The sequence below is a fragment of the Lytechinus pictus genome, chromosome 15 (genome assembly GCF_037042905.1).
Source record: "Lytechinus pictus isolate F3 Inbred chromosome 15, Lp3.0, whole genome shotgun sequence".
Classification (NCBI taxonomy): domain Eukaryota; kingdom Metazoa; phylum Echinodermata; class Echinoidea; order Temnopleuroida; family Toxopneustidae; genus Lytechinus; species Lytechinus pictus.
The window spans coordinates 26,867,759-26,889,942 of NC_087259.1; the positions used below are offsets into that span (position 1 = coordinate 26,867,759).

General features: G+C 36.2%; 1 protein-coding gene across 1 annotated transcript; it reads left to right on the top strand.

The window, feature by feature from the left end:
- The first annotated feature begins 706 nt into the window (after positions 1-706).
- On the top strand, positions 707-18,658 carry LOC129278004 (hormone receptor 4-like). Its single transcript, XM_054914197.2, has 5 exons — positions 707-747; positions 5,215-5,267; positions 5,755-6,054; positions 8,225-8,765; positions 12,516-18,658. Exons 2-5 carry the CDS (start codon positions 5,232-5,234, stop codon positions 12,758-12,760), a joined length of 1,122 nt encoding a protein of 373 aa, XP_054770172.1. The 5' UTR covers positions 707-747; positions 5,215-5,231; the 3' UTR covers positions 12,761-18,658.
- The last annotated feature ends 3,526 nt before the right edge of the window (positions 18,659-22,184 follow it).

Sequence of the window (22,184 nt, forward strand, 5' to 3'; positions counted from 1 at the left end):
TTCATGGTTATTTTCCTTCTGTCTAGTATTTTCTTGACTGGACTCCTGTTTTGGACTTGATGACTTACCAGGTATCAGTTAAAAGACTTTTTTAATTAAATACAAAAAAGTACAGTATTCAGATGTTGCGATGCTTTTAATTGATGATGAATATAGGCTTAAATGGGTGGGAATGTAGTGAATATGAATCCAAGACTATATATGAATTAGTAGTTTTGTGGCTATTGTTTGTACTGAAATTATAACTTTATTGAACTTCTCTTAATATCCAGCCCCACTGAATGAAAATGTCAGATGAAGAATGCTTAAAGTGGAATTAAAGGTACATCATAATCTCTAGTATATGGTAAGAAAAAAGTACTGGGATCGAGGAAGTGCAATGTCCAGCAGTGCACGAGGCTCTGGGGGTCTGTAGTCAGAGACTAACAGGACCCATGCATTGATAGCCTTGGAAATGGACACAGGTTATGAAATGTGATGGTGGTCATTTCCAGTGGTCAGTCAGCACTGGGATGCTTGACCACTTGAAACAACCAGCACAAATACCACAATGGCCAAATTGTTTAAAAAAAAAGAATAGGTGATAACAAGTCTGGGTTTCTTCTAGGAAGTTAGAGAATGGAAAAAAAATTCTTAGATCAATTTTTCAAGGTTCATGTCCCCAGGTACTGAATGGTCAAAGACAAATAACTTGTGATAGGAGAGATGGTCACCTTGGTCAATGGTTCATTGCCCCTCATTGCAGAGGTCAGTTGTCAACTAGTCTGTAAGCTAGCCCCCTGTGTTCAATGGTTTCTTCGTAAGGCTGCACATTCCTAGAATTTATGAAACTCTGTGCTTCACATTTATTTTAACAAGATAACTCTGCTTGGTTATGATTTTTATCTGGTTCTTCTTCAGTCAGTCTGCAATATGCAAAGCTTTGAATTAAAGCCTGAAGGTTTGAGGTGTTTTCATACTGCGATACCTGTAGTTATTGGTGTAGGGCTATAGGCTTACAGTGTCTGTTACTAATTTGCCAAGTAGTAAACGGATGTTTAGTAAAACATTTTCCGTATGTGAGATAGAACAATTCAGATTGTGTTTAATTTTCCTGGGGTGGGTCTATTTTGAAAGTGATGGTGAAATTGGAGAGCATTTTTAACAGTGGGCCTTTTTTTTTTGGGGGGGGGGTATTAAAAATAATTCTCTTTCTACAATAATGTAACAATAAGTAAAAGCTTATAAATTTTCACCTTAAATTCTACTCTGATTTTCCCTTTAAGATAACGTCTTATGGATTGATTGCCCGAATCCTGGGTCAATTCAAGGACCAGGAATTGATTTCCCAGATCCAGTACCTACCTCCTGACCTTGTCTAGTGAGAAACACAATAACCTTTTGAGAATCAATCATCTAGCTTCTCTATTGTCCCCTGTCTTTCTCTTGCATGTGCTGCTTATGAAGCTTTGTGTGGGATTATCAGTGATAACCAACATGTTACAAAGTACTGAAATCCTCAAATCTGATTGGCTATAACATTTAGGTCAGTGATGATGCTCCATGAAACCTATCCAGGAAAGATGATAGAATGTTGATGTTTGTCATTGTTCTTGTAATGGGGCTTCAACAAGCTTGTGTCCTTTGCACTGATAGCTGCATGAATCTAGTATTTACATGAAGTTGCTATGGATTTAAATTTGTCGTAAGAGTGAAAAAGAAACCCCCATGTATATACTGGTTCTTGAAAATAACAAAATAAAGTAGCAGGAGTTCAAATTTATGTTTCATGTTATAGGAAGATGCCTTTACGGTCTGTTTTTCAAATCCAAGGAAAAATTAGATTGTAAATGTAAAACAACATTGGATTGGTATCTTTGGGTTTATTTGCTATTTCTAGAAAGATCAGGGAACAAGTTAGCCTATGCCCACAAAGCATGTAAGTGTTTTCAAGATCAGTGGTCATGGAAATCGTGAAGGCATTCATCCATATCAAAGCTTTCATGCCCTTGGTTTAACAATTTGAATAATATAGTTTGCTTTTCTTGCTTATCTTTACAAGGAAAATCTCCTAAACTGCTTTGAATTTTTGCGTAAATTAACAGAAATGCAATTAGTTCTGCCATTGTGGTGGAAATGTTGTGCTTTGATCTTCCCGTGAATTTGCACGAAGGGACACAGTTTGGAGCTCAAATGCTCCCAATTCTTGATAGGGGTGTTCACATCTGCCCTTTCATGAAAATATCCGTAAATCATGAGAACTTGCTCAGCCACCAAAATTCCCAAAACCTCAACGTATGAGCCAACAGCTAGACTCACAGATTCCTGTAAACATGAACTTTGAGTCAAATTTGAAAAAAATGTGTATCTTTTATTTCAGGTAGGCCTAGAATCGCTAGATTATAATCACTTTGCTTTCATACTGGCAATATACCTGGCATTTTCTGATTGGGGTCGAAGACTTGAAGTCCCACTCAGCTCAAAAACATACCAGATATCTTTTTGATGATCGGGTGGGTGTGAAAATGCTGATGAGAATCAAGAAGTTGCATTATGGGTTGGTTGTGAGTTTGTTAATGGTTGATTGGATGGATGTCTTCAGGGTGTGCAGAGATCGCTGGTTGGCTCAGATGATCTTTGTTTCCCTGGTCAACTTGTCGTAAATCAGGTGTGTTCGAGAACAGACAGAACAAAGACTCCCGAACAGTCACCTGAGGCGAGCTGAATAAGGTGGGCAGGAACCCTTTGAATAGGGTGCAGTACATTGACCTTGGCACTGACTGCTAATGCACCTTCCTTGGAACGTCTGCACTTCCAGGTTCTGGCCCAGCTTGTTTCTCCTCAACAAATCTTTTGTAGGTTTTTGACCAGCATTCGCTATGGTAGACTTTACACCTTTGCTAATTTGAATACTTGAGATATCTCCATCATTGAGCCCTCAACAGAAGTACATTACAGGCCTACGTCAGCGCTCTGTTGATTGGTTGTGGGAACATGCCAGTGATTCCTGTGCCCAGATTGCAGACAGTCTGATAAAAAATGCATGTTAAACATGAGAACATACTCCCATTATGTTAAAATCCATCCTCATTAATGTACATGTATAAAGCCTACTTGTATTGCTACCCAGTCAGTCTGATAAAACGGGCAATATTTCATGACTGTAATGTTATCTATTCAATTTCAATATGAAATTTGTCAGAAACTGCCAGACCTGCCTAAAAGTGAGATATGGTGTTTTTTATTTGATTTGTTTGGTATTTTATGATTAATGTACCAAGAATTCTATTGTTGAATTTTGAGAAAAGGACTCAGTCAGATGGTGGAACTCTGCTTGTACTGTAGCTATTTTTTTTTATTTCATTTATATTTTTTAGGAAAGTATTATTTTAAGAATATAGGTTCTAATTTCTATGAGTAGTTTAAGCTTTGCAATAAACGTTTCTTACAGATTTGATGAATTTATGTTGAAGAATTGTGGATGATAAACAAAGGGTTTGCTGTGAAATATATTTTCATTATTTACAACCTCAGTAGTTTTTACCTAGTTTAGCTATTTTGTTCAGATAGAAGTAATGTAATTACCTGTACCTTATTATGTAATTTGAGGTTTTTTTTATTGTTATTGTTTTTAAAATCGTCTTGACTCTATTCTATGGCTTCCTGTTTCAATAATATTTTTTATTCAAAAATACAACTTGTTTTTTTTCCAGACATAATATTTGCTGAATTTAGTCTTCATCTTTGATTAGAAATATAATTACACCCTTAATTGAGCGAAGAAGGGCAGACTAATTTTGTCTTGAAAGCAATCTTGACATTTCAGAGGTATAAACACCACCCCCTCATGAATTTGACTTCATCAATACCCATCAGAATAATGGAAGAGCCTGTCTGGCTATTACATAATCACTGTTAGTTGCTGAAGGTCATTTGTTCCTGTGGGCAGTTCGCACTTTGGCTTTGGTTTACGATTTATCATTGTGGTCAGAAAGGAAGGGCACAATTGACGTCAGTAGGTTCCTCTTTCGCCAGGAATTGTCTCCCATCTCCCTTGCTTTGTCCAACTTCAACATCATATGACATTTTCACACCTGTTCATCAGGTGTTTTAAGGCCTGAACAAGATTTTCATATATATTTTTATGATTGGTCTGGTGTGAATACTTCTTCATACACGCTCACTCTGTAACAATAGGCATATACATCACTCATCATGAACCATTTAAGATTTTAACTTAATGGCATTCAGATCAGATGTAATTTTACATAGCATAATAATGGGGAACTTCCCTCATGTAACATCACTAAATCAAAATTTTGTTACATTCGTAACTCTTTCGTCAAACCTTCATTTCTGCTTTCTTCTGCTTTCAAAGTAATTGACGTCAGGGGGAATCCCATTTTCAGGGGCCTATTTCATCTGTGGTAACCATTAGCCATTGATAGTAATAACCATGGTAACAGTATTCAGCAGTCAATCACACAATCAACTGATGTTTCCATGGCAGTTGCATTAATGGCAAGTTTCAATAGCTATTAATATTTATGAAACTGACCCCAGGTCTTACTCATTTTGCATATGATACTCTTTGAAATTATAATATTCACTTGTATGGGCTAATTGCACTCACAGTTTCTTTTAGGACAAGTCCACCCCAACAAAAAGTTGATGTGAATAATAAGAGAAAATCTAACAAGCATAACACTGAAAATTTATCATGTGGAATTACCATTATTTTTACATTTTATAGTTCAGTCAAGTTGGTCCTTATTGTTAAATCTGTAAAAATTAAAATAATAATGCAAACTATAGTTCAAATTATAATTCAAACGATAAAAAACAAGAAATAGTGAGTGAGGGACATCATCATCGACTATCATTTGCATATCGCTGAGTTGTGCCTATAGCTGTTTTGTGAGAAATAAGTCTGAGCATTATGTGGAACCATGAAGGATATGCTAGTTCAGGGGACCGTTTCATCAACATTTTTGTCTGACAAGTTGTCAGATCTGACATCTTTCCTTGATTCTGATTGGCTGAGAAGCACTGTCACTATAGTAACTGTCGGATGAAATAAAATTTATCAAATAAAATGTCTGACAAGTCCTTTCATGAAATGCTCCCCTGTGTACATATGCACTGAAATTCATTCATTAGGAGATGTTTGAAGTGAAATGATTTAACAAATTCCACTCCTTCATTTCTTCCCATTATTTTCCTTTTTATTTTCAGCGGTACGAGAGGATCGCATGCCTGGAGGAAGAAACACAGGATTGTCATATAAGGTAAGTCGAAATAGTGTCTTGTCTGACCAGTTCTTTTAAGGTGTTTGGGTAAACAAGTTGTGCATGTTTTATTGATGACTGACCAAGTTAGAGAAAGTGTAGGCCTACTCCTCTATTGATTTCAGATAAAGCATTCTAACAAGATTATTAACTGTATAACAATAATGATATAATATGATGGTGCAAATGTAAATTTTTCATGAAATTTTGTTATCACTGCAAAATAAAAACTTGTATAACCTAACTTTGTAGTCACAATTCACGAGGCATACTTGGCTTGGTAATTACTAATCAGTTGCTTAAGCCTACTTTATCATTCAATCAATGCTATCAGGATGGCTTATTCTGAAGCAAGAACCTACATTGTATCAGCTTAAGATTTGTAGCAACTGCAGAGGAATCTTGGGTGTTTACAGGCTGGAAGGTACATGGCTGAAGTCTGAACTAATATGATAATCAGAAAACAATTTTTTTGCTCCTTCTGAAGCAGTGCAAACCAAAGAACTATGACAAGCTACGCAAGAAGTTCCAGCTGATGGCACAGCAGAAGGCGCAGCTGAACCGGAAGACGAGGGCTGAAAAGCAGGCCCTGAAAGCGGCAAGGGAGGCCATGAAAGCAGAGAGAGAGTCCAAGGGTCTGAAAGGATCTGGAGGAAGTTCTGGAGGTGGGGGAAACAACGGGGGTGTGTCCGGGAAGCAGGGTGGTGGAGGAGAGGTACGTACTCTCAAGCCTCAGACTGCGCAGCTAATTGAGGTCCTCCAACAAACAGAGTCTGCCGTTCTCAAGGTAAGAATAATCAAAATACCTTTTAGACATGTCTCATTGTCTCATCTTTCAAAGATTCCCATGCTTGAAATGAAATCCAGACATTAAACATCGGTCTCCACCAACATCTCAAATATGGCAATTCTCCTTCAAACATGGATTGCAACCAAGGCTTAAGTTACAGAACAAATCCATTCCTACCATTTTGTTTCAAATGCATTTTTGTTTCAAAGTTCAAGCAGTACTTGGACTATCATCTGGCCTACACCTGAGATAAATCTGTAGTTGTTTTCCACAAAATGAAACCTTTGAAATAGCCACGTAATTGCATCTTCAGTAAATCATCGCAAGCTAGTTCCCGTTAGTTTTCTGATTTAATAATACCAGGCTATTTGAAAACTATGGCATATGAAGTCGGTCTTCTGTTCCCGGCAACCAAATATCTGATTCAGCCACTGACCCGGTTTTTTAATGTCATTGGTCTGTCTTCAGAGTAAGTGATCATATCTGATCACATATCTCTAAAAAACAAAATTAAATAAACACACCCATGAGATAAAAGAAATCCTCCATTATGAAACATATCTAATAAATAAATGGTTACCAGTCAATGATCTTGCATGATCTAATATCAAAAAGTTATTTTTAAAAGTTCATTGTTTTGGCTTTTGCAAGTATAAGGTATTGACTTTGTAAGAATTGTTTGGAAGCTACATGTCACATTAAACCAAATCAAATGCATTATTATTATTATAAAATAACCTGTACCAAATGTACTTGTATCTATAATATCATATTGATTAACCTAACCTAGATATCATATTTATCTCCTAACGTTCAACAACACCTCATGTGATGAAATCAGCAGCAGAATCATATTGTTTGCATTTGTCCATCACTTTGTACTCTCTGAAGTATTGATATAATATGTGGTCATGTGTTCAGTCTGCCAGGATCAATGTCAAGTTTTGAGTTTGTCTTATGGCTGCGTTCAAGCATTCAAAGAGTCTACAACTAATAAAGTCAGCATTAATCAATGAAATCAATGTTAATCATACATGTAGACATAAGTCCATTTTTATCAAGCATAAAGTTCTGTTCATTCAGTTGTTGTCTTAATATCATTGATGATAACTGTTCAAATGTTCATTCTTCATTGAATCCTCTCTTCAAGCATTTTTGTTGAAATAAAACAAGGATAATAATGCAGCTACTATATTCTGCTAAATACATGGTATCATATAATTACCCATGGCTGAAGCTGAGCCACCATACAGGTGCCATAGCATCAAATAATAAATCCTACTAAGCCAATATTATTACAATTCTTCAATCTTGCTGATGAAATTTAACATTCAGAATTAACCATGCCAAATTCTGGGATGAGATCATAACACACAACTTGTTGTTTATAGCGTAGGCCTATATTATTATATTGTTTGAAGAAGATTTAGCTGCAGTATTCATGAATCATTATTCTACCCACTAGTATAAAACTGTTACACTCATCAATCCAGAATACTCTCACTCATTGGTACAAGTCTGGATATTCTGCTATAAATGTAAGCAGCCTTGCCCTTGGCTCAGTGCCCTTGAAATTATGTGGGTCACAAGGTGTATATTTACATACTAAATATAATCCTAACTGAGAGTCAACACTGTTATCATGTGTGTGTATATATAACATACATGCCATAACCTTAGCCCTCGTTATAAGATGAAGTTGAAAGACGGACAAAGATATGGATGTATTTGTCAGAGTTTGTAATGCCATTGTTACTTTATTTTGTCAAGAATGATGAATTTGAATTGAAGAGTTACATGTATGCTTTGAAACCAACATTGACTTCTTCCCTTAGACCTGTCCTATACCAAGCATATGGAATTGAATCGGTACCAGGTTTTGTTTAATGGAAATAAGGAATTCTAGTTGTTGGAAAGAGATGAATAATTTAGACAAATCAATGATTTTTAATTGCAAAAGCCTATTTGTCCCTTGTTTTGTTTTCATTGTATATACCTGGATGTGTAGAGATTATTCTTAGTCATGATTTCTGTCTGCAACTCTTCATCCTAGTTGCCTTTTGTTGAAAATCTTTCACCTTCATGTTATTGTCAATGATAGTCTCCTTCAAGTTTGATGACTCCACATTCATGAGCAGCATTACTATTCTATTTGACCCACCAACAGGTTGCAGAAAAGGAAGGTGTCAATCTCAAAGAACACAGATACTCTGACCTCCCTGCCAGCATGGAGCTTGATGATTTCCGTCGTCTTCAGTGCCGTCTCGGAGAAGAACTGGTGTTCCATCTTGTCCAATGGGTAAAGCACCTGCCTTTCTTCACCCAACTCTCAGCTGTAGAGCACACCCATCTTCTCAAGACCAAGTGGTTGGACTTGATGCTCCTATGTACCATCAGCCGGGCAATGCACTTCAAGCAGCCACTGGTGAACAGCAGTGCGTCCAACAGCGGGAGCATGAATGGTAAAACCGGTGGCAGCGGTGGGATGGATGTCGGGCTGAGCTTCGAGCAGTGCGCCCACAAGAATCTACTCCTCCTGCAGGAATGCATGAACAAAACGCTTGACCTGAGGCTTGATATGGATGTCTTCAGGGATGAGATGGGCGAGGTTGTAGAGAAGGTTACCAAACTTGCGGCTTCTTTCAGGACACTAGGGGTCACTAGGAATGAGTATCTCCTACTCAAGGTCATCCTGTTTCTTGATCAAGGTGAGTTTATATCAGGATGTCTACCTTGATTTGATCTTATATTTTGATATGATAAACCATAATATTTAGACTCTTTGTTTACTCTAAAAGTCTACAACACCTTCTTGGGCCGATTAGAATCTTATAAAGTACACATGCTTCATGTAGGTGTGGTGATGATCTAACTAGGCAAAACTCTACCGTGGAGGATGCACTGGGTATTAAAGTAGGCCTGTACGAAAAAGATGCATGCATTTTTCTGGAGGTCATTGTGAACATGAATCATGGATCAAGACCCCTATGCAACAAACATGGTCACAGAAGACATCATTCAACATCAGCTTTCAAAATGAACTCCTGAAAACAATACTTATTAATTCAAAACACCAGCCATTTGCAAGTATGGTGTTGTGATTTGTGTTGATGTTGTCAGCATCAGCACCAGATTCCAACACCATCCTTGAAATCAACCCTCTTTATGACTTAATTATTTGTCCAACTTTGTTCAAACATTTACCCATCTGCAAGGGTGAATTTTCATCTTTACTTTTTACAGAACAACGTGTCAATGGTGTCAGATTTCCTTTGAAGACATATGGCAAAACAATTTCCACTCCAAATAACAAAGGAAGGAGATTCTTTTAAATTAAATGTCATTCTATAATAGGCACATCCCATTTAGGTCACTGTGTTCATTGCTATTTCTAGTGCCTTGATTACAGGTAATTTCACATTGTTCCCACATTTAGACCTGCCGTATCCGGCTTGAACCTTGCCAAGATAAACAAGAGGTAGATCTGCCTTCCCTTGTAAGATGAGGCCATTTAGTGAAGGTCAATGGGTTTCCTTACAAAGTAGTCAATGGCTTCCTCGGAAGGTTTTTGACCTAGACATGATCATTATTATGGAATGACCTAGGCCTAGGAACAAAAAGCCTACGGATTGATTCTATTCTTTTGCACATAAATGATCATAGAATTAAATCATAAACATTTGCCCAATGATCAACAGCTGAGTTTTGTGTGGCACAGAGGATGAATTCGAGCCATTGAATACCTTTAAGAACTGTATTCTCATTATAAAAAACCATGTCAAGTCCTGATATTCCTGGTAGATCAAGTATATTAGCTGGTCCTGTAGTCATCAATGAATTGGTATGATATTCTTAAATATTGATAAACTGTTGCAGGTTATATTGCTAAATATTCTTTGTCAGCTTGGTATTCTAGACTATTGTTTTGTAAAAGAAAAGAGTACAATAGTATAACTGGAAACCACTGCACAGCTGGAGGTGAAACAGAATACAATAATAAACCTGTCTGTAAACTGAAACCCATTATTTATGAATAATTATGGGCTTATGCTAGTCTGCAGACACAAACCCCAGGTTGTTTGAGACCCACAAGAGTCTGAATTTTCAGACAACCAGTGCTGAATGGGATTTGTGTACAGTACCAGGCTCAAACCATTATTGAATATCAGCACCCCAAGTCGAAACATTCATGAGGCTTTTCTCAAGACCAACTTGTTTATCAAAGAGCCAATTAGGGTCTGTGCCTACAGACTAGACATTACAGGCTTCCTTCTTGGTTGTGAATAGTTATCTAATTTCCAATAAAGGCCTCTATTTGGTACAATCTGAAAGATTGTAATTTGAAGCTATTATCTTGTGTGTCTTCTTCAAAAGGCAGTGTTCGCCTTGTTTCATAATGATTTACCAGACTCATTAAGTGAACTGATACACATCTTTGATACATTATCTTCATAAAAGGAATGCCATAGCAACCAAATCAAGGGATTCGCCCAATTAAGGTTTGTGGAGAAATTATCCAGCCTATTTTAGCAACGTCCTTTTGATTCATTATCAGCAGTCCTCATTGTCTGTATATTTGCACATTTACATTAGCTATGCAAAGCCGATTTATAATCCAGGTCATATTCCTCTTTGATTCTACCATAGCACTTCCTGGTGTTAATGGCTGACTATATAATACACTGCTCAATTAATACACCTCACTCTCACTCAAATTACACTATCCTTATCAGCCACACATGTATATTGGTTACACAGACAATATCATTTCCTCATATTGGTCTGTGCGATAGTTGTGATAGATTGGAAATATATAATTTATGTGCCTTGAGGTCCAGCTGGAAATTCTAGGTCATGTTTTCCATAAAACAATCTGGGAGTAGAGGGTACACACTTCCTTTCACTATGTCTCTATTGGCGCATTGAGTACGTATAAAATCCCTGAAAATGACTGATCAAACAAGAATTATTCCAGGGATTGTTGATAGGAAGTGAGAGTGAATCTAAAGAGCTAATATTAATTAGGAAAAATAGATGAGATGCTTGAATAAGAAAAAAAATGTTGATTGGAGAGGATACTATGTGTTGCTCAGATAATTTATCATATAGGACCTGTAACTAAACAAGAGCTACCATTCAACAATAACTTCCTGTTCTTCTTGTTTTGTTTTTTTCTTCTGCTTCTGTTTTGGTGAAGTCTGCATTACCACTCATATTTCAAGGAATGTGTTATGAAAGTAACATATGGTATCTAAATATGCAATATTGTAAAGCTGAATGTTATACAGTATTTCATTTCCACAGACATTTAAAAAAACCACTTTGAATAGAATCAAAGGCCCAAATTAACAAAGGTGGTTTTGAGGCTAGTTTGGTTTCGGGTTGCTTTTATGTTTTGGGTTTTTTCCCTTACATGTATCTCTAAATAAAATATCATTTTTTGAGCTGGTAGCAAATGAATTCTAGAAACATGTTCTGAATGCAAAGTGAATGGGATAGGGCTGACGTTATTAAACTCGAAGGAATGTGAAATCACTAAAACACAAATACTGTTTTGACTTGCAGCAGCTCTACAAGACTTCTCCATATAAGGGTATTTGTTGCTTTTTATAAAAATCAATGTTATTCAAGTCTTTGCCCTTCAAACCCTCATAAGTCCTGAGTCTGTACATGGGTTGTAGACCTCTCCTTGAAGCTAGACATATTGGCATTTATTAGCCCCAATATTTCAAATATTTCAGCCAATTCCCAGGGATGCTTTTATAAATTGACAGTCTCCCCTCCCTCCCTGTTCTTCATAAGTCAAGGTAGGGTATTGGCCTGCAGTTATTATCTCTCTACCCATGACATTTTATCATCAGCTATCTCAAAGCAGAGTGTAGCTCCCTCTAACTGCCAGGCAGGGTCAACCCATCGCAATCTGAATTTGATTTATAGTCCAGAGTAAGGCCATTGAAGAAGGACATCTAGAGGTTTAATGTTGTTGTCCCTGACCACTGCTATGTTGTTTTATCTTGTTATGCATGGAATGGTAATTCTTTCCTTTCGATCATTATAAGATGCAGGTATTTGTGGTTTGGTTATGTAGACAAGGCAGGGTCATTGTAATGAGACCATTGAGTTGTTGCCAAAGATTATTCTGAATTTAGGGTTTTTATTAACATAGGTGTATTTTTTTCCTCCTTTTTTTCTCTCTTTTATCTTTCACTATCCTTTTCATTTTCCTTCAATTTTCTCCTTTATTTGTGTACATGCTCTTTTTCATTTTTCCTTCTCTTCGCCGTCTCTTCTCTCCTCCCCATTCCCACCCTTGAACCTTCTCTCTCTCTTTCCCCCCTCCCTCCCATCCAATTGTGTAATTCTTTAAATTATCTATAAATCTTTATATTGAACTCTTTCTCTCTCTCTTTCCTCTGTCCTCGTTTCCTTGCTCTCGCAATCCTGTCCTAATTCAGCAGGAAAGCCAGTCAATGAACAGATCCGATCAGTCCAGGAGCCCTACCTCCTGGCATTACGAGACTTCATGGAAGCCAACAACCAACCCGGACGCTTCGATGACTTCCTCTCGCAGCTCCCTGAGCTCCATGCGTGCTCCAAGCTCCTCCTCCACAGCAAGCTCCTCTACATGCCGTATCTGTTGAATGCTATCGCTGGAGTCGGTCCCAACGGAGCTACCCCATCGGCCCTTTCTCCAACGTCATAGCAACCGAAGAGACTCTCAAGAACTGTGAAATCTGTTGCCTACTGGAACCAGGTGATCCCTGTACAAAGTCTCCAGGAATTGCAGGATTCGGTAGTTAATTGGTTAAGAGCATAAATAGGGATCTCCTGCGAACTTGGCCCCTGCTTACCGAACAACTCCTTGTGTTATTTACCTCCAGTCCTCGACCTCCCACCTGAAACTGGATATTGTTTTGTTGCCATAGAAACTATTAAGCATCTCGTTATGTATGATGTCAGCATTCAATGGCAACATGTTCAGACTACTGGTTAGATAACTGGAGTGTTGTTGGCATACCTCATATTGCCACGCCCATCTACAGGCCCCCCTCTGATCCTTCATGTAGCCCACCAGGTGCAATCACGGGGGTCATTGCCCTAATGATGTACCCACCACACCCTCCACCAGCCCCCCATACCAGGCATTTAGCACCGATCTGTACCCCATTCTCTACCTCCAGCGTGCTAGTTCAAGGGGTATTGGTAGCAACGGGTTGCGTAAGCAATGTAATACAGGGTAGCGGGGGATGGTGGGTGGAGGAAAGGTCAATGGTCATTGCGTAACTCGTAAAAATATTACAAAGAGAAATCATATCCCAGAACTCTCAATCCCATTGAAGCATATGTAGATAGAGATCCTATAATAATTGTCAGTACTGTTTTATATATAATATGATAGATGAATCCTCCAGAGAATTAAGTGTTTTTCAGCTATTCTCAGCTTGAAATGTCAAGTGATAATAAGTAGTAATGCTTTTCTCAAGATTCCTCACTGAGAAATAGAATATAGCTTATTTATTAAATGTGATTCAAATAATGAGGGAATTTTTCTTCTTCCATGTTTTCTTTGTAAGAATTTCATGGGGACTTTCCTTCATGAAACATATTCTTTATATTCAAAATGTGAAGAGTAAAAAAAATGGAGAAATGCAGTAAAAAGTAAATAAAGGTGCAATCCAGTGATATCTTGTGTTGTCAAACAACAATTCTATTTATGATTCGTGCTTGTTGATAAATATTTTGTTTATGTCTTATTTGTTTTTATTATACTATGTTGTTCATGATATGTGCTCAATTTGGCTTCAGGCTCTCGACAGCGATGGTCCTTTAATGTTCTATCTTAGGGACTTATGTGTCTGTGTTTTGCCCCATGCTTATGATGCGTATCCACTAAAAGATTCCATCCTTTTTTAACCATTTATTGTTATCTAGAAATTCTGGTGCATTACATAATATTTCAGTGTAATCCTCCTTCCCACCTTGTAAAAATATATTTTCGCTATTTTGACATCAGAAGAGTTACATAGAGGTATTGGTTCTAAAGAAAATGAATAATCTGGTTTGTTTAAAGTCTTCTCTCCCTTTCAAACAGTTGGTAAAAATTGACACTTGTCTAATTAAAGTTTTATGGCAATCTCTGTGTAATCATCCAAGAAAGTTTGGCATTAGAGAAAGTCAAATCTTTTGGGGACCACAGCTGTTTAACTCAGGTGAAATTTGACTGAGAAGAGATACATGTATAAACAATGCATTTGTATAATATGATCTAAGAAGTTGGTTTGACCGAGGCGAATATTTGACTATCATTGTTGACTCTTGCAAGTGAACCCTATCTTGCTATTTACATCATAGTGAGAAAAAAAAACTTTCTTCATCAGATTAAATTACAGCATATAATTCCTTTTAATCTCCTAGAATAGAGGGTCTGCACCATAATGATTTTGATTTTTGTCTTGTGAATGTGTGTGTCAGTCTTATGTTAGAATATAAGCACTTGATCATTGAAACTAGATGAGAGCTGGTCTCTCTGATATATCACCAAAGTTGAGCAACGCAAGGTCCATCAGCACATCAGTATATTTTCATGTTTGCAACTGCTGTGCGTTGTCAATGGAACAATTTTGTGGTATATATTGATGAACTCATTCAAATAATTGCTGTTGTAGTAGGCCCTATATATTTTCCTGATGGTCAGTTGACTGTAATATGTTGTGCATATAGATTTGTTTCCTTCCTCTTATTAATGAATTCACTAAATGGGATCCCCATAATTGAGATGGCTAGGTGTCTGCAATTCTCTGAAGTGTAACACTGATTGATTTTTCAGTAGTACTAAAATTGATTTTTGTTCAAAGAGATAAAAATCATACTTTTGAAAAGCGAGGCAAAATTCAGTAAAAAGGGATTATTATCAGAATTTTATTATGATATTTGAATTTAAATTTAATATGAAAATCTTATAGCTTCCCATTCCCAAATTGTGCTCTTGATAATATTTCAAGTATTTATTCGGAAATGTAATAACAATAAAATATGAAAGAAATAAAATTCAATGAAACAAAAATCATTGTAAAAACATATCAGAAGAATACTGGCTGCCTGGGAGGGAATGAGAGAGAGAGAAAACTTGATCGATATTCTAAACCCAGATATTCCCCTATCTCATGTGTATTTTATCGTTTTCTTAAAAGAAAATATGTTGAAACTATTCTTTTACGTGTTTTTTTTCAAACATATTCACTTTGTTGCAATATAAGAACCGCTTCCAACAATAAAACCATGGAAGAAGTTTGACTATAAAAACCAAGGAACAAGGGAATGAGAAATACATCATAAACTAGCATCCGTCCTCATGTTTGTTATCCCCAGGAAATTGACTTTGGGAAGTTGAAAGTATCTTAGCACTACCTGTGATCCTTTATGATTAAATCCGTAGGAATATGACTTGCATCTTTAGACATGTTCTTATTAAACTATGGTTGCAACGTGAAATCTAAGCATTACTTTTTTGGGGAAAATGCACAAAAGTGCTTTAGCAATATGCAGGAAGTATATTGTGTGATATGAATTCTGTGTTTATTTGGTAATTTGCATTGAATCTCATTATCTTAGAGATCTGGGATGTGATGACTGTACAAGCTGTTTTATGTTTTTGTGTCAAAAGGGGGCTTTTTTACACCCATCCGAACACAAATATTACCTGGTATTCTTCTGAATGGGAATCCTGCCCAGATCAGAAAATACCAGATTAATTTACCTGTGTGAAAGCAAAGTAAGCCAATTTCCATGCAAGAAAATATTGTGAGAGAATAGATGCTTTTCAATATACTTGAATGCACAGATTTCTTAATGTTTGTCGCTTGCGATGATATTTGAGGTTTGAAAGCAAATTGAAAGAGCATGAGTCTTTTTGGAGCTTAATAGATGAGAACTTCAGCTTATTCAAGTGGGCGTGAAAGCAGAAAAAAAAGAATTTCTGGGAAAAAAAAAAATTTCTGGGGGGGAGTTGAGTCTTGACTTACTTCTTGTAATTAACTGGTATTTTTTGTGTTCGTATGAGTGTAATAGCTCCAAGTGGAACAAAGTTTGTGTCGAAAAAAAATGACTGATCGTTCGTTAAGAGAAAGAAAACCCACCGTAACTCGGAGTATTAAATATCCAAAGAGAGTTTTGTAAATGCAGAAATTTTATTGTACAGAATGTTCATGCAGAGCCCTAATAATACAAGTGCTTTAAATGATTAAATGTTCAATATTTGTTTGTCCTCATGTTTTATTTGTTTGTTTGGGGGTTTTTTTATGTTTTTTTTTTATTGTTTGTTCATTTGAGAAACATTTTATTTTCTCACATGACCTTTCCTTTGCATTACTTGGAATTAATTTACCCCCAAAGGTTTCAAACTTTACCTCAGTTTTAATTTCTTCATCTTCACAATTTATTTACTTTTTAAAAAATGATTTATTTAAAAGATAGAAAAAGATAACTTCTGTTTCCTGTTTTATCTCTGTTTGTGCAAATCAATTTTTTTTTTTCGAATATAGTGTGCTCTATACAGATTTCTCCATTTTGTATTCAATTCATGTAAGAGCATGTAACAATATATACGTATGACTCTTTGAAATGTTCGAATACGAGAAAAATTACTCTAATGATATTCATATTGTTATAAAGTTATGTCATACTCGAGCATCTCGGTATGAAAATACACGTGGATGGACTAAATAAAATGTTTATATGAATGTTCGGATTGGATACAAATGTATTGTACAGCAAGTTTGTATATACATATATCTATGTAATATGTATATATATGAAAACTTCTATGTCGCAAGATTATGTCTCTGTCTTTAATCATGGTCTAGGCCTCAAAAAGAGAAACTCTTTTACACAAATTGTAACTTGTTAATGTGATTGGGTTAAATTGAGCGGTTATCAAGGGCATGCAGATCAGTGTAAAATGTTGGAGTCTCAAAAAAATTTGCCATCACCACTAAGCTACGAATATATATATATTTTTTTTCAAAGTTAATTATTTGTAATCGCAGTGTGCAATTAATCAGAGCAGATAGCTTCAAATCTTCATTAATCTTGACTAGATACATGTGCATACAGATGAACAAAAGTTGTAAAGCATATGAATCTAGACTGAAACCCCTCTTGTACATTAAAAATTGCTGACACAGATTTACACACACGTTGGCATGAGTATTGTATTAACTTAGGGGGTGGAGACCCATCAGCCCAACAAAATGCCATGCCTCTAAGCAATATTGCTCATTTACTTCCAGAATCATTTATCACACCTTTTTATTCATACATACAAAACGTTCGGTTGTAATTTTCTTGGAATGTGGTAGAATTATTTTATGATTGTTGCTACTTGTAATTGGAATCGTTTAATTCATTTGGTTTTGACAGTCCAATTCTTCCTCCTGTTATTAAAAGAAATTATTGACTTTTTCCCATGATGTTTCATGATGAATATTCAACTTGGAAGCTTTTTCTGACGGGAATATACCGTTTTCTTAATTTGTTTATGTTTAAACCATAAGTCTATGAAAACATTAGCCCATATTCTGAACCTGGGCGGAGGCTTACGGTACATTTGTCAAATATCAGGCAAATTTCTAACAGTAAATGTCGAATTCATCAGCATATTTGGCATTTGAATTATTTAAAATTGTCTGGACATGATAGCTATGAAAATTTACTGGTATAAATAGAAAGAAATTAACCCAGTTATTCTTCTTAGTTCAGAGTGTTAACAAAAGTTTTGGCAATTTGACTACCTGTAATTTACCACAGAATTTAATCGACTTGTAGCCAAGTTGAGAATATAGGCCATATGATTTTATATAGAGTTATTATCATCTGAAGCTTAAGAGATTAAGAGAATATAACAATTTTCCACCAAAATTGTATTAATTGGTGAGGGTTACACAGCATTATATTCAGTTTGCCCTGTCAGTTTCCTTGAGGAAATCTGACAAACTTTGTGATAAATGTAATGGAGACAATCAGACCTCGTATTCTGTAAAGTGTACAGTTTTTGTCTGGAAAAAAATACATTATATATTTCTTGTCACAATACAGTACAATGAATGTGTTTATGAAGATTTATATGTCTTTTTTTTCTCAAGTGATTTATTTTCAGTCGATGTATACTAGTGTCAGAGTTTAATGTACAAAGATGTAGAAAGTCTTCAATTCATTAAGTTATTATTTATTTTGATCTAGTGGGATTCGAAGCAATTTGAGGTATTTACATATATCAGTCTCATGTCTTAGACCTTGTTCAAGAAAATTTATTTCGTTGGGTCTAAACCGTTTGGTTTTACTCATTTCATTTTTGAATTGTTCGTCATTCCAAAATTCTATATTTCTTATGAATATGTTTAATAGAGTGAAACAAATTTGTTTTCAGTGTTTAGATCAGGATTGTTTACTTCGTCAGGGGGTTTTGTCAGGTTTTCCTGACATTGTCTTGATGATGAGAAATTATTCAGAAAAGAAGCAAATTTGAAGGAATGAAAAGAGTGTTTGTAAATTGAAAATGGTGTGCGTAAAAAATTAAATTGTATTGTGTGTTCATTGAAACAAAGACGTGCTTCACATTTGTTTTATTTGCTTTTAATTTGTTCATATTTTGGTATGGAAAATCATTAGATGATCAGTTGAAGGGTTTTAAATAATTCAATATCGAATAGTTGATTAGCTGATTAATTGAATCATTTGTTGATCAATTTATTTGATTGATTGATTATTGATTTATTTTATTTTGATTGATTTATTTATTTATTTTATTTATTGGTTGGTTGGTTGGTTGGTTGGTTGGTTGGTTGGTTGGTTGGTTGGTTGGTTGGTTGGTTGGTTGGTTGGTTGGTTGGTTGGTTGGTTGGTTGGTTGGTTGGTTGGTTGGTTGGTTGGTTGGTTGATTGATATATGGATGAACTTGTGTGATCAGTGATTGATTTATTTATTTATTGATTGATTGATTGATGGATGGATGGATGGATGGATGGATGATTGATTGATTGATTGATTGATTGATTGATTGAATTACATTATGGATAGTGATGGATGGATTTGGGGATCAAAAATTAATAAATGATTGCTCAATTCATTGATGATCGGTGGTTATAATAACTGGTGGATCGATTTAATGTTCAAATTATTGACTGATTTTTGTTTTGAGGGGTGGGTTGGTTGGTTGCTTACTTGCTTGGTCGGTTGGTTGGTCAATCAATAAGTTGGTCTGTTGGTCGGTCGGTCGGTCGATTTTTTGGTTGCTCGGTCGGTCGCTGCTAGCTTAAAGGTCAAGTCCACCCCAGGGAAATGCTGACTTGAATAAATAGAGAAAAATCAAACTAGCATAGTGCTGAAAATTTCATCAAAATCGGATGTAAAATAAGAAAGTTATGACATTTTAAAGTTTCGCTTATTTTTCACGAAACAGTGATATGCACAACTAGGTGAGTCAGTCGATGATGTCCATCACTCACTATTTCTTTTGTTTTTTAATGTTTCAATTATACAATATTTCATTTTTTATAGATTTGACAATAAGGATCAACTTGACAAAACCATATAGTATTAAACAATGCTCATTCCACATGTTCAGGGAGGAATTAATCGTTGTATCACTTCACAATGAGGAGAAAATTAGAATATTTCATATAATAAAATACAAAAGAAATAGTGAGTGGATGACGTCATAGTCTCCTCATTTGCATACCAGCCAGGATGTGCATATAACTGTTTTGTGAAATTAAGTGAAACTTTAAAATGTCATAACTTTCTTATTTTACATCCGATTTTGATAAAATTTTCAGTGTTATGCTTGTTGGATTTTTCTCTTTTTATTCAAATCAACTTTTTGTTGGGATGGACTTGTCCTTTAAGCTACCCTATCTTTTGTGTGGTTTGTGTGCTCAGTTTTCAACCATTGGTTGTTTCCTCTCGATCTTAACATAATTGTCCTTAACATGCTATGGAAACTTTCAAAAATAAAACAAATACGAGAATTAAATGTGCATTGTTACAGCCATTTTAGAAATAAAACCTTCATCAGTTCATAGAGTGATCATTGATGTGCTATTCTCGGAGTGCTCTTATATAGTCACCTGGGCGCGTTTCGTAAAGCTGTTCGTAAGTAAGAGTGACTTAAGAAACGATTGGTGATCCTTTCTTGTGGTAAATGATATTCACCATTAAATTTTCATTGGTGATTATTTAGCGCATAAGAAAGATTCACCAGTCGTTCTTAAAGTCACTTTTAACTTACGAACAGCTTTATCAAACACCCGTCGCCTGGTCTGCAATTTCTGTATACTGCTATGTAAGGCATGCTTACATAATATCTCAATCTGCCTATCATAATGAAAGAAAATGAAAGGCCATTTGACCAAAATTGACCATGAGATAACTACGAACTGGTCTATTCATATCGGTTCCACCAAGGGCGGATAAGGGGTACTTTAAAACCCGGGTTATAAAAATGAGGGAGTAGGCAAAATAACGTAAGATCGCATTCATTTTCAGTCGAAATTACATAGGTTATTGAGTTACACGACGCAGACCTTTCTCTCGAGCACTCTTCGTTCTTCTTTCTTCGTTTCCTTCTTTTGTATTCTTCACTACTTGAAAATTCCTAGGGGGCGGTCACCCCTACTCCACCCACGAGCGCCGCCCTGAATAAAACAAGGATTTCTGTATGATGGACGGGGTCCAAACCTTGGAGCACCCCAAGTTCAAAAAGAAGGTGTACCACTTGAATCTGGAATTATTGTGGAACGGTATTTAATTTCCTCATAATCGAATTGTCACTCGCAACATTGGCCATTGCAATTTTCGCCTCGTTCCCATTTTTTTTTCCAGCGACCCCAAATTGCATTACCACCCTGAAAAATATACAGCTTGTCCCATTAACCGAATAAACTGTTATTGTAAACGGGTTGGTCTGACCATGGAGCTTATTAACAGCTCCATGGTCTGACTGATCAAGGAAACTATGGCCCAGTGTATGTTTTTCTCTTAATGGCATTGTTGTTCGTTGATGTATTTCCCAGTATGATTTAACGAAGTTTATTGAAGTAATTGAAATTGCACTCTTTTATTTCGCTTTACGGAGTGTTGAAGGGGAGTAATAGGGTGTGACCCAAATCATGAAATGACAGCAGGATATAAGGGGGTAGGGTTGGGGGAGACTATAGGGTGCAATGAGCCTAACGTTTAGGGGCACAACAACATGGCCTGCAAGGTCACGAGCGAGCGAAACGAACAAAACTTTCGACGTGTTTAACGTTAAAATCTAATTTGAGATATATTCTGACATGTGATATTCAGAAAATAAAATCATATCTAACCCCTTTTCCCTTTCATTTTCTCCTTCGATTTTTTATGTGGCCATGTCAATTATGGAGAATCTCATTGCCCCCATCCAAAAGCGTTACTACTACGTCCGTTGCAACCCTTAATAAAGACTGCCTGACGTTCTCCATGCGGCAGATCCAGTCACCGATAAGGAGTCACTATCGGGTGCTTAGGGCCAGGCTACCCCAGCCCCAAACCTTCAAACTATTAAAAAATATATGTATATAGCGAGAAAGAAAGAACCCCCCCCCCCCCCCCTCCTCACACCCCGAAGTATTTTCCATGGTCTTCCGAATCTGCCCCTCCTCTCTTTTTATCGTATTACTTACTTAGGGTATATACTATATACTGAACGAAGTCATTATGACTCTGTATTCAGTTCCAAATTCTTTCTCCTCTTAAGGTTGGCCGGATCATATCCTGGTGGGTTAGCATTGAACTTGAACTTCACTGGTTCACTTCTCCAATACTTGTCCAGTCCGTTCTCGAAGCTGTAGACACTGGGTGCATTAACCATGTTAACTAATTCATTACTGAGACTATTCCGTGTTAAAAATATTAGGACAGTCTTTTCATTGACACCATTGTTTGAACTGTTTTAATTTTCCTTTTTTTTTTGGGGGGGGGGGGTCTCTTCCACAGAAACAACACATATATAGTAAAACCAAGGACATGGAAAATAGTGTCAATAACGTGATATAGAAGAAAATGTAATAATGTCATCAATGTCATGAAATCTTTTCACAATGAAATAG

What these genes read in the sequence shown, in the direction of transcription:
- LOC129278004 (XM_054914197.2), top strand. Translation starts at nt 5,232, where the DNA reads ATGCCTGGAGGAAGAAACACAGGATTGTCATATAAG. An exon ending in ACACAGGATTGTCATATAAG is followed by an intron (nt 5,268 to 5,754) that starts GTAAGTCGAAAT and finishes CTCCTTCTGAAG; the next exon opens with CAGTGCAAACCAAAGAACTA. An exon ending in CAGAGTCTGCCGTTCTCAAG is followed by an intron (nt 6,055 to 8,224) that starts GTAAGAATAATC and finishes ACCCACCAACAG; the next exon opens with GTTGCAGAAAAGGAAGGTGT.